Raw genomic sequence first — 13,598 nt, 5'->3', positions numbered from 1 at the left:
CTAGCTCTGATATTTTTAGGAACAGTCCAAGAGTTCACAAGAACAAACAGATATGCTTCACAATCTGACACACATTTTTAAAAAGGCTTTGGTTAATTCAAAGCCCACTACACATAGGCTATATACTATTGTAGACAAAGAGACATTTATCTGAAGCCCCACATTTGAAATTGTTTCCAGATTTTGCGAAAATAAAACCTTTGCATAAAAACAAGTCTAAAACACACACCAAGCAAAAGAGAAGTAGCGCAAAAACATTACATCTTTAAACATTGCTTAAATGAGAAAACACTAGAGGCCGAACAATGATCAAAATTTGCTCTAATGCAGACCAAAAAAATGCTTGTTTTTTGTAAAGAAACAAATATTTTTTTAAATTCTGTACATATATTTGTATATGTACAGAATTAAAAAAAAAAATCCTTAAAACAAAGGACTGAAAACAGGCTTTTGTAATCAGTTACTACAACAACCAGCCATTGAAGAGGAACACACTTTTTATTTGAGAAAACAATTATCATCTTACCAAACGGTTTTCATCAAACACCTCAAAGAGCAGGCGATGCTTCCTGGGATGAACCTGTTGGAAAACACATTTTAATATTTAACACCGAGCACAGAATTTAGGGTAATAGAGTCAATGGAGAAAGAAACAGTGCCTCATTGCCTTTTTCACATAGAAAGAACGACAGACCCAGACCACCAGGTACTGCACTAAACGTATTTCACATGGTTAATTACACAAAAACAGTACAGCGAGATTAGCAGTGATCATAAACTTTTTTTTTTTTTTTTTACTGGAAAGCCATTAGTTACTAAGCTATTTATTTTTTCAGAAGAATGTTCAAGCATACCAAAAATAAGATCAACTGAAAACAGACAGACAAACCCAGAATTTTTCCAACCACACATAATAATACATGTAAACACTGCAGGAAAATATTTCTCCACCATTTCCAGCATCACAAATCTGCAGCTGAAATATGCTTGGTCACTATCCCATTCAGAATGAAGAATCTGAATTTAGGTTAGGCTAATTAATTGGGTATGAACTGAAGATTCAGATGTTTAAGACAAATCAAGAAAACAAATTAAAATTCCTAATCTGAAAATCCAAAATAAGGAAATGTGGCAGGACATACTGATAAAGGTAGGAATTAGAGAACATTGTTTTAATTTTTTTAGTATTGTCGAGTCATGTAAAATGTTGCTACATAACAATTAAGTTTATTGATAATTATTACTTTATTGGCAGACAATGCAATTTAAGCATTACAAAAGTACAGTAATACAATCAATATACAATTACAATAAGTATACATCCTAGTTCAATTAAGTAACCAGTACAGACCTAATACAGTTAAGTCCAGGTATGTGCTAAAGGAAGAACAGGAGAAAAAAGGGAGAATTCTCTGATAGGGTAACATTTTGGTCTGGCCTAGGATTATTCATGTCCTATGGTTAGATTTAGGTTGTTTAGAGAGCATTATTTGAGTGATGTAGCTATGATGTTAAGATATCAAAATAGGATAGGTAGTCTACTGTTGTAATACAATGGTGTATAGTATCTCAGTTGTGTAATGCAATGTGAAATTCAGAATAAAGACACTGGTCATTTAGTATACTTTAGCAAATTAATAGAATTTGCCAACTGTCATACCAATCCTAAGAAAAATACTTCTATGCCTGCTACATGATTTCAAAACATGACCTCAATACAGAATGGCAGGTAGGTACTACTATATAATTTAATACAGTCAGCTTTAGGTTTTGTTTGAAATAACAAATAGGACCGATTTCGGAAAGCTGGCTCAAAACTCTAAACGCAGGTACCATGACTGTCTGAGATTTTCATGTGCATTAGACAGGAAGGGTATTATACACTCTGGCCACAGCTAGGCAGATTCTGTTTCAGTCACAGTTCTGTAGTCAGTGTTAATCTAGGCACTCACACCCTGGCCTTTAATTTCCGGGTGTCTACCCGGGCCAGAGACACAGCACTGGCTAGGCTCTTGTCTGCCATGCACTACAGGGACCAAGATATTTTTAATTGTGCACAGGAAATCCAGATCCAAGGCTTCAAAACGCCACGGAACAGTGTTCTTTAAAAGGCATATAAGAACGGTCAAATTGCACACCCTGTTTAAGCTGCTACAACCGATACTTTTGTTATTAAACATTTACAGCAAAATACACTAGAATTAGATGCATTTTTGTGTCAGCTTACGGTGTATTCTGGCGTTTCACAGGGTTCAAAGGGAGGGAAGCAGAAAAAAAAGATAAAATAAAATAAAATCCTATATACCATTCTCTTTATTACAGGAACTTGCTAACTGGACATAGTAGTTTTTTGTTGTTGCTACGGTTTTAAAACTAAAAACACAAATATACCTTAACAACTGAAATGCAACAGCTTTTTGACCTTGTCACCTGATGAGACAGGTTGCTTTTGTGGTTTCATATGTAAAAAATAAATAGACTCACAACTGTTTTTTTTTTTTTTAATTATGTCTATTTATACCCTTATCTTTATTGATAGAAATTCAGTGAATTGTATCACACTATTTGATTGAACTCTACAGATTTTAATCACATGGCATTTCTTTCTGTTTGCCCCTGTAAGAGTAGTTCTGAGAAGGGAAAATGCAGAAGCTGTGGACATGTCACTTAACAGAACACTTCAAATGTTCAAACTTTTCTTCTTTTCCAAATTAAACCACCAGCTTTTATACAGGCACTAGCACACGGAGTATTATACTGGTTCCCCGAAAAACAGGAGCGGCACACGTAATTAACTTTTAACCTCTGGGGAGGCGATGACAAACCGATGCATCTTCTGTGCACCACCCAGATGTTTCACAAGATCACAAGGAATGCATTTTCCCTAAGCACAAATATAAATCGGTCAAACTAAATGACGGCTACCCATTTGATGCATGGCAATAATTCTCAGCTTTGTTGTGATTAGTGTCCACCAGAACTCTAGCCAGTGCTGTAGTGTGCAAGTGAGCAAGGAGGCACTGTGAAGAGACTGCTGCTGTGCGTTTGTGTGGGGGGGGGGAACTGCCTATCAAAAAAAGTCCAATGATACTGGGATGTTGGTCTGGTGAAGGACCTGTTAATTGGGAGTGATTATCTGACAAGTTACAGACGGTCTACTCAGTGCACTAACTATAGAGAAACAAACGCCACACGCTCAGACAGCCAGTAACGTTTAAATGACCAGACATTTTAAGGCTTTTGAAGCTCACAGTTCAAATCCATCCCATCCCAGCACATCATTCATCCACTGGAATATGTATAACTGATGTTTTGTACATTGTATTCTCCAACATGCAATCTGTGCACTATGCATCTTATTACCATATGTTGAAAGTCAGCTGTCTTTGAAAAAGGCAATTAAAAAATTAAAAAGTATTTTTAATAAGATTTAAATGATTTTGTAAGTACAGAGTTTGAACTGAATTAAGCCAAACTATCAAAGTAGGCTCGTCCATGGTAGCTGTTAAAACAAATAGCTCATCTGACCGGTTGAAGCCTGTTTGCCTTCACACAGATTTACAGTTATCAAAGAAGCATGCGAGTGCTTTCATGCCACATCCTCCCACATGGCAATCATTATAAAACTGGCTTGCTAATGTGCAGACCAATCTCTACATGCTGTGTGAGAGCTGATAACATTGTAAATAGCCACTTGCAACACATGAAAATCTAAACCAGCCCCTGGTCTATTTCAGTTCGCAGCACCTGACCTGTGTGCAGTTAGATCCTGGAGTACACGTACACGTAACCTTCAATGATTCCCAGTCAATGCTCTTTTGAGCGGAACACAAATTACACAATGGAAAACTTCATACCTCAACGCTGTATCAGACATATAAATGAGAGTTTTATTTAAATGGATTTAATTCTGTTCCGTTTTTTTTTTTTTTATTCACCTCTTCAGAGGGCCCAGCAGTTACCTGCACTCACACCACCCATTTAATTAATAAGCGAGCATCTTCATTAGAGGGCAATAAATATATCGTGTAACCAATGACCAGGGAATTGGCCCTTGGAATTGGCACATTGGGATGACTTAAGGTGGTGTACAATTTAAAGCAGTGGTACAGAGGGATTAGTGAACACTGGAACACTGTAATGCATAGGGTGGCTCAAGTGGCAGGCAAGCTGAGAAAAACAGTTTATTATTCAAACAAAAACATTGATTGTCCGATTAATTCTATTAAACATTTAAAGATGCATAAACCTGTACACAAAGGCCAGTGGAATAAAATCCAAAGCAGCCACAAAGAAGACCATTACATTCTGAAAGGACACAGATTTACAAGTTAAGACAAAAGAAGATTTAATTTTGATAGAAGTATAAACTCTAGTCCTCCTTTCTTATCTGAAGTGAAAACAGAGAAGCTTCCATCAACCAAGTGGGACTGCTCCCCTGTAGATCTCTGCTGACAGCATCAAGAACATGGCTGAGCTGCACTGTTTCAATATACACAACTACATAAAATACAAATTCAAGAAGCAAGGGCACTCGTATTACAGGTTTTCCTCTCGATATTACAGTGAGAAGTACAGAGCGGTACACCACAAACAAAAGAATCCTGCCGAGCATGAAAGGAGCAGCTGGTGTTACCCATGAAAGAAACAGTAGGAATAATATGTTATTTTTATTTAACCTAGATTTGTAAAGGAAATAAGCTTACAGCCCGAGCTGTGAAATAACTTTGAAACCAGAAGCAGGGCTTTCTTTAATTCTTTAAAACTGCACTCAAATTTGTAGTGACCCCCCTTCGCAGTTTCCATTAACAGATGCACTAAAAGTCACGTAGCTTTGGCTGAGTAGAATGTACTTCAGAGTTGTGGCGGTCCAGAACAATCTCCACAGCTGACCTTGTTGAAGAAAACAACTCCTTGGTATCATTCAGAAACAGCAAGGATAGGATTTCTGCATCATGAAGTTACTATGGCTACCAAACAAGCACGATGTGTTGAATGGTCTCCTCTCATTTGTCATCTTTCTTATGTGTAATTTTAGTGATGTGCAGTAAGTCATGTGCCAGAAACGTCCAACCCGCTGATCGCAAACACGTTACTGTAAGGTGGATATTTTTCATCCAGGGATCGAGTACTGGGTTTTCGAATTTGTGATTAGAAGGTGGCTCCAGGTTTTGGCTCAATCAGAATGTAACAGGGCTCATTGCCATGATATAATTCCTCTGGGTTATCAAGGGAGTACAGATAGCCTACACCCAGGGTGGTCATCTGGCATGGAGGACTCTCACTAGTTTTGGATTTTGCATCATACAATACAAACAATACAATTGTGTGTGTAGGTGGGGGATCATCATGTGACTAATACAGCAGGTGCTTGCCAACAAAGTTTAATAGTCCACCTCTTTACTAGCTAGCTGAATCTTTACTGTACTGTAAATGCTTTTGCATTTGCATCATATAGCATTACTTACCACCTCTCATGTGACAAAGCATGACTCAGAATCTGGAATAAGACTGACGCAGACAGCGAAACACTAAGCTATAGAGTGCTTTCAAGCTTACCATCAATAATAAATAACGCAGTCAGACTCCTTGCATTTCACAAGAAAATGAAAAACTGACACACAGTATAATTCTTACCAAAGAGTTCAGAAATACACTATGCAAAGTAGTGATCATGGTGCAGAGAATTAGATAATTCATGTAACATTACGTAACTTTTATCCAGAAGGGGGAATTAAAGGAAACATTTCCTTTTGTTACACAGAAACCTTTTTCCGAGATCTCGTGTCAAGCTCCTACTTTTGTGACTTCCTTCCTTCCAAATCTCTTGGGAGACTGGCAGGGCCGGAGTTATTGTTTGAAGGTGAAAGCGGCATATCTTCATTGCCTTAATAAAGCTGCTGACAAAACTGTCTGCAACTGACAAGCAAGCTGGCTCGTGACATGAACCACTACTGCCCGGACGCCAAGTAGAGCTAGAGAAGATCCTCATCGAAATAAACATGAGCTGCAGCAGAAATTATATTGGGAGGTTGGTCTCACTGGTTCAGTGGCTCACTTACCCTGAAGAAGAACTCTTCGTTCCATTTTGGATCCAAAGTCTAAACAGGAGAGAGAAGGGAGAAAGAAAAAAAATATATATATGCTTTTCAATATTTCAGTGTTTATGTTGTACATAAAAGTTTGTTATTAAAAACAAGTTCCTTATAGACTTGTTTGTATAGTAAGGTGAAAGGATTTTATTTTCTATAAACAACTACACCTTGGTTTAACATTAAGTCATCTTCTCAGCTATTCAGTTCACACAGTGCTTTTTTTATTATTGCCATGTTTTATGCTGTGCGACAATCATAGCACTAGCCACACAATTTCCTTCAACAAAAAAGACTGCCTGGTGCTGCATTTGAGTCACAGCATTGTAACATGCACTGCATTTTTCAGCTTTAGGTGTAAAGACAAACTTAACAGTAGGGACTTCTTACTGGCACTGTTTCCTTACATTAATTAATTCACAAACCCTCAAAGCTTCACTATCCTCTTCACACAGAACACATGAGCAATGCTATGCTTCGAAACAGTACAGTCACGTAATTGCATCATTTAGGGGAGGAAATTCTCATTATGTGTAATGACTGCTCTCACCTTCTTGATAGTTTTTGTTTGGATGCTGGTGAGTTCCCCATTGACTGGATCATACAAAGACACTCGTGTGTACGGGTCACTATAAAGATAAGGAGTCAAAACAGAATAATAAATATTCATATTTACCCCCACACACACATTTATTTATTTTTTTGCAAACTACTGAATTCCTGCATGCCAAACATTTGTGTTGCCACTAAGCTGCACAGACTCTAATTGTGCAATCTTACAGGAGAATGAATGACTAAATTACTTTACATGTTTTATCATACTACTTGCCTTGCTTTACTAGTACTCGTATTGTTATTCTGATGTCCCCTATGCTCCCTTTCCCTTGGCCCCCGACTGCGACCTAACATCTTGTCTGCACTCAGCTTTTACAATCCAGGATGTAAGACCTCATATATTGTATACACTTGTGTAAACTGGAATTTGTAAAATGTATTATGGTTTGGAATTTGTAATGTTTTATGCCTTGAACTGCACTGTATTTTTGCACTTTGCTAAGAATGTCTATGCACTATGTCTGCTAATAAATAAATAATAATAATAATAATAATAATGATCAGTCTCAGAAATAACCAGGTTAAAACTTTCCCTTGTCAAAAAAGCACACTTGGAGAACAGGGTATCCAGCTATAGGGGAGAATGTGCATTGAAGTAAAGGTCCAAGACAAGGCTAGGCTGCCAGAATAAAATGTAACCCACAATTTCATATGGCAACAGCTCATTCTTCCATGGGGACTGTACCGAGCCTGTTTGTATCAATATCATTTTAAAGTAGTTTGACCTCTACGTCTCATTTGTCACAGCACAAACCACAATATATCAGTATTATGCTGGTAGCAAATGGTGTTGATTTCAAAAACAGCAGGACTGTTTACAATAAGCACAAGCCCGGGCTTCTGCAATGTCAAGTCTTTGTAAAACCGTGCTCCTGCTGCTGATAAAGCCAGCTTGGTCACAGTTTGGTCAATAGGAAATTCAAAAGCTGTGGAGAGTGCTTTACAAACACACCAAGCAGCAGGCAATGATTGTCATTGAGGAAAACGGAAAACAGCACCATCTAAAGGAGTCATGGAATACCACACTGGCACAGCATTTGACTAGTATGAGATGCATGCAATGCAAGTCAGCTAAATGTATCAAAAGCAAGTAAAGCAGCATCATATTCAAACCTGTGAAAGAATGACCATGTTATACCTCCCAATGTATTGTCACCTGGCATTCAAGGGTGTGTTAAGATAATGCATTCATTCTCTAACCAATTATAGATTCTGGTGGTTGGGGGTGTGTGGGAAATACTATGAAATATTATCTTTGTATGTACCTATTTGTAGGATTTTAGTATAGTGTGTATTATGGAATATTTTCTGATTTAATCAGGATTTGGAAGATATTATGGGAGACAGAAGGGTAACTTTTACAAAGACTTTTAACATGGTAGACCAGCGAAAGTCAGCAGACAAAATCTGCACAATTCTTCCTTGGTCATAAATGCATCTTTATGCAAGACAATACTTTAAACACTGTGGCAGTGACACTTTCAATAGCATCAGACCATGTTTCTCCATTCAATGGATGATTAATTATTTTCATTATTGTTTGTTTCAAAATGTACTTTTGTAACAAACCAGCCAAGGTCTAGCAGCAATGCTAACACAAACTTGTAAGGATGTTTTACTATTATAAAAATGTGCACAAATAATTATAGGAAATTAACTAAACAAATTAAGAAAACAAAATTGGCCACTAGTCCACCAGGGAAGGATCTAAACAGCCTTAATAGCACAGCAGAACATCTGATTTACACAGACCACTGCATTCTGAAAGGAACAGGAACATCTAACTAAGCATTTATATGGTTAAATGCATTGGAGTACACCTGTTTCTGTTTATGGGATTTTTTTTCTTCACAAAGACTTACCTGGCACCCAGAATATCTTTCTTAGCCAAGCTAATTCCAGCAATAACTTTAACTCGAAGGATCCTGGCATCATCCTACAATAACAAATGAAGAACGCATTAAAAAAAAAAACCTCAGAAAAAGTGTCATTTCATAGGGCAACATACACATAATAGGGAAGGCAAAACATTGCAAACCATGGAATTAGAAGTAATCCATAAATATAGTATAGATGTTAAGAAGAAGAAAAAAACAATGTACTGTAGGTAATCACAACAATCGATCGCATACTGACACAATTAACTCTTAAAATATATTCCCCGGTAACGTTTTGTTATATAAATAAACCAAATAACAAAAAGTTCAAATAGACCCATACCTTTAATAAATACAAATAAAATGAGAAAATATAATTTGATATATGAAGAATAAAACAAATGATACACTTTAATGTACATGTTAGGGTGCGATATTAATATTGAACATGTTGTTTTTCCCAAGGCAAACTACTGATGATCTGAAAACGCTCAAGGAAGCCGCTGTTAGACGTGCTGTGTTTACACGACAGGCCTGCAGCTGAACACACACACACACCTTCCATGCCCAGCTACCTGTCATGCCCCAAATATATTGTCCACCACTCAGTATCACGTATTAATTCAATCAAAAAACTCAAAATTTCTGACAGCCATCATCACATGTCCAGTGCTGCACTACTGCATCACATAGGTATAGAAACTAGTGAACCGCGCCCCCGGACGTGGCCCTGTTCGTTATAGTCCCTCGATCCGGTCTATACATACAAATGAAACAAATGAAAAAGTAGATAGTTCTCAACTAAATATACACATATAGTTGTGAATGGCTGTTAACAAAATATCGTGTTCATAGATCTTCAGCCTTTCCTTGGGTCGATAAACATCACTGTGGTACAGCCATCTAGCACGATTATAAGATTATAAAGCAGGCTAACTTGCTGCGTTTCAAATTGGAAAACGTTACAAACGACAAATGAACCATTACATTTTTCCGAAGAGGACGAAACGTTTGTAAACGAGAAATCACACTACTCGTCTTCATCGGAAACAAAGTTACTACAAAAGTAGGAAGAATCACCCGGAAAAAAAGGTACGGATACATCTTTTTTATTATTATTATTTACCTCGTCCGTCTGAAGTCCTCGCACCTCTGGGACTGAAGCCATACTCATTTCTGAAGCATACGCGTACAGTCAAATGTGTGTTAGCAAGAAAGGGAAGAAAAAAAAAAAAAAAAAAAAACAAGAGACGGCGTGGTATCCTACACCCTCACATCCGCCAGCAGTGATTTACTTATAGCTGTGGGGCTAAATGAACAGCCGTGCTCCGTGCCTGTCCGCCATCCTCCCTTCCTCCCGCCCGCCTCCCCGCTCGTTGCTCAGTTCCGTTTCCGCTACGCACACACTTCCTGGTTCCCTTCAAGCGTGTCGTCGTCCCGAGCGGTGCAGTGGCATTGCCCCATTGAGGGGATTCCTTTACATCCCATGGGGGTAGTTTGGTGCCATCATTTGTATGTGGCGAAATCTTGGGGAGTATGTTTCATCCTGGGGGGGATTTAGGGATGTGCACAGTGGATTTGCAAATCTTTCACTGGTGACTTACAAAGTGAAAACACTGTCACTGTCCCCGGATTGGTTGACGTCACATTTGTGGTAGGGTCTTGTGTCTGATCTCCCCCTCAATGGTCTACAATTCAACAACAGCACCCTCACCCTCCTGCCCTTTGAATGGGGGAAAATGGTTTTTTTTTTTTTCCGCCAATAGAGGAATTTGAAGAGAAGTGTCTGGCAACCCTGAGGTGTAGTCAGTCTGGTTCCATTCCTGGCCTTAACCATTTTGTAGAGTCTAGTTGGATCTTGGGTTTTGTCAATACTGATTCAATCCTCAATTATGCTACTGAAGGAATATTAATTTAGACAGTCTGCTGCCTCTGCTAGTGATGTGAGAGATGCAAGCAATGTTCATGCTATAACTGCTGAATATGTAGGATACTTTTCAAAATCATATTATGATTCTGATATTAATTAAGACAACCATGAACTCCACACACAACTTTTTGCATTATACAGATTAAACTTCGGTACGTGATTTTGTCTCATACACATTGTTATTATTATTAATATTATTACTATTATTTAATAGTAATACTACTACTATTACTTTATTTCTATAATAATACACTATATACGTTTTTTGAGCAGTGTAAAAAACCAAAAAAACACATTTGGTGAATACACTACAAATCTTAATACTTAAAATATGTTCCTTTCAACCCAAAGTGCTGAGAGTTTCAATCAGCCTGCATCGGCTCTTCCTCTTGCTGTTGAACAACTATAGCTACACCTTCCAAATCTACAGTGCATTTCCTTTCATTGTTGTTCAGCAATATCTGCAGGCAAAGACCTGTAACACATATTTTACAGGTCTAGTCAATCATAAAGGAGATAAATTCAAATAGAAATATATTTACTGCCCATTTCCATATATATTCATATTTTCATTTTTTTTTTTTGAAAAACAGCTGCTGTCACATGGAGAGTAAATTCAGGTTTGTTAGTTAGCACTCGAGTTCATGTCCAGTTTGGCCGATACTGCCAATGTTTTGTAAATAACCTTCTTTATAACATTTATAGCTCCTCAGTTGCCTGTGAAATGTCCTCTTTTGGTGCCACAACAGCACAATGTTCAACAGAGGGCAGATAAAGAGGTGTTTGCTTGCAAATAGATTAATGTCTGCAATCAGATCAAATAATTTATATATTTAAATGCATTTAGTAAGCAGCCAGAATGAGGTTTAAGAAATGACTTTGCAGCCTGTGTTTTATTTTACCCCATTTGAAACTCGCACTGTAAGTGTACTGGATCTTATTTTCTTCTGTTGTATTATTTTATATTGTGTGAACTGTAGCAAGTAGGGGGTTGGGTATTTTGGGATAAAAACACTAATGACCAATTACTGTGTAAATATGTCACCCTTAGTTTCAAAGTGGGGGGCCTCAATTATTCCCCATGAGATATAAATCTATTAATGGGCAATTCAATGGCCAAGATTGTAGCAATTACCTTTGTGTAATAAACAAGATTAATTTTTTTCAATGATCACGACCAGGTCACCATCATTGTTTTTTAAAGAGCAAGAGAGAAGAATTCCCTTTTATACACACAGACAAGGTAACAGCAGTGTGGAATAGTGGGACTTTACCTAGACTGCCCAGTATCAAAATGGGTAATTGTATGTAAAATAATGTGATATGGTAACAATTGTAAGGGCGTCTGCTAAGAAATATAACAGCCTAGACACTCTGAAAAGTTGCAGGAGATTCCTAAAATGTGCAAAATACTAGTCAAAGTTTTTCAACAGTGCAAGAAAACAAAATTCACTTCAAAGGGTGCTTAAAGAAAAACACACACCAACCAGTTGTTAGGACTCTGGACTCCTGAGCAGAGGGTGGTGGGTTCAATGCCAGTGGTTGTGCCCTTGAGCAAGGTAATTTACCTAGATTGCTCCAGTAAAAGCATATGTGAGTAATTGTATTAAAACATTTTTTGTATTATATTGTAACTGTTAAGAAATAAAATAAACAGCAGGTATACTCAGTAAACAAAAGGAAAAGGACACTGGTACTCTGGTCCAAGCAGCTGAGACAAACCAACGAGCACAAGTGTGTCGCATTCCCAGAGCAACAGGAGATGGGGAGCACATGGAAAGGAATGTAAACAACTACCAATTAAAATGCAGATAAGCAGTCACAGGGGAGTGATTGAGGGCTTAATTAATGTTAATTCATGATTTGTATATTTTAGTTATGTAGCCTACACAGTATTGCTGCAATCGTTCTTTTTGCAGCACTTTCTGGTGTTATAGTTTATAAACTTTACTTTCTTGTTTGTTGGACTATCTGATATAATTGTGTGACTGATTGCACTTGTTACCTCCCTGTGAGGATGCTGGAGTTGAGGCTTAAAAGCACCTGAAGCTGGAGACATGGGGGGCAGAGGCCGAGGCCATGGCAGATAGCTGGGTGCTTGAGTATGCTGCTGTTTTCATCGGATGACAAGATCGCGTTGTGGATGGAGGAGCCGACGGTCAGGCTGCCTGGCATTGCCAGCAAGAAGAAAACAACCCAGAAGGACTGGGGGATTGATACAAATAGCAGAACCTAGAGCAACTGATCATAAACTCAAGAGCTCGAGAGTCTGTGCTAGAGTACATTGTCCTGAAGAATTATTGAAGGAATACAGCATCATGGAGTGACTGAAGTTCATCTACTGGTTTCTGCTTAAACTGCTGTGGTCTTTCTCTGCTCTGTATGATGCTTGAATAAAAATAGTTAAAACCATTGCTGTGGGATTGTATAATGAAGAGCACTTGTCTGCAGATTTTTGGGGGGGGGACAGTGGTCCAGCGGTGGAGGTCCAGGTTGGAGAGCTCCAGGGAGGTCCTTGCGCCGATACCTGTGGGAGAAACCGCTCAGCATGGTGGTGGGAAAGGGGCGTGTGAATGGGGAAAGTGCTGAAGCTCTACCTGCAGTCCTGTGCGTGTCCGGATTACCCTGCTTCATCTCCCCTAGGTTTCTGCTCTTTGAGACAGACGGAGCGGTCATCCCGTCACTGCTGGAGAGAGACAGAGCCCCGGTGAGCGGATTAAAGCTGCAAGAGAGATCAACGACATAGTGCTGGGCTGGTTGGATATTTTTCCTTTTCGTTTACTCTGGCCATGGGAATAACTATTGGATTGTTTAATACTATTGTATGCATCTCTTTTTTGTTAGGTTTTAGGATATTTTATTGCCCTTAAAAAATACATTTTTGTATTCGTTGGAGGGCTGATTTTATACAGTGCAGACATCGGCCACTGTGCTAGAGGGGTGTAGCATTAATACGAGTTTTGTCATACTTGTATGTGTGTGTGTGTATATGTGTGTATATATATATATATATATATATATATATATATATATATATACAGTACTGTGCAAAAGTTTTAGACAGGTGTGAAAAAATGCTGTAAA

At 38.2% G+C, this 13,598-nt stretch overlaps 1 protein-coding gene across 1 annotated transcript in view; it reads right to left on the bottom strand.

Moving 5' to 3' along the window:
* The window catches only part of nedd4a (NEDD4 E3 ubiquitin protein ligase a), a 39,624-nt gene extending 29,674 nt beyond the window's left edge, over positions 1-9,950 (bottom strand). The window contains exons 1-5 of the mRNA XM_066701342.1: positions 9,711-9,950; positions 8,570-8,643; positions 6,643-6,721; positions 6,063-6,101; positions 527-580 (exon numbers count right to left, since the gene is read on the bottom strand). Of these exons, the coding sequence (XP_066557439.1) occupies positions 527-580; positions 6,063-6,101; positions 6,643-6,721; positions 8,570-8,643; positions 9,711-9,758 (294 nt within the window). The 5' untranslated portion in view covers positions 9,759-9,950. The remainder of the gene's footprint in view (positions 1-526; positions 581-6,062; positions 6,102-6,642; positions 6,722-8,569; positions 8,644-9,710) is intronic.
* Between the last annotated feature and the right edge of the window lie 3,648 nt (positions 9,951-13,598).

The sequence above is a fragment of the Amia ocellicauda genome, chromosome 4 (assembly GCF_036373705.1).
Source record: "Amia ocellicauda isolate fAmiCal2 chromosome 4, fAmiCal2.hap1, whole genome shotgun sequence".
In the NCBI taxonomy this organism is placed as follows: Eukaryota; Metazoa; Chordata; class Actinopteri; order Amiiformes; family Amiidae; genus Amia; species Amia ocellicauda.
The sequence above is the reverse complement of the archived record's forward strand: the minus strand, read 5'-3'. Positions and strand labels throughout refer to the sequence as shown.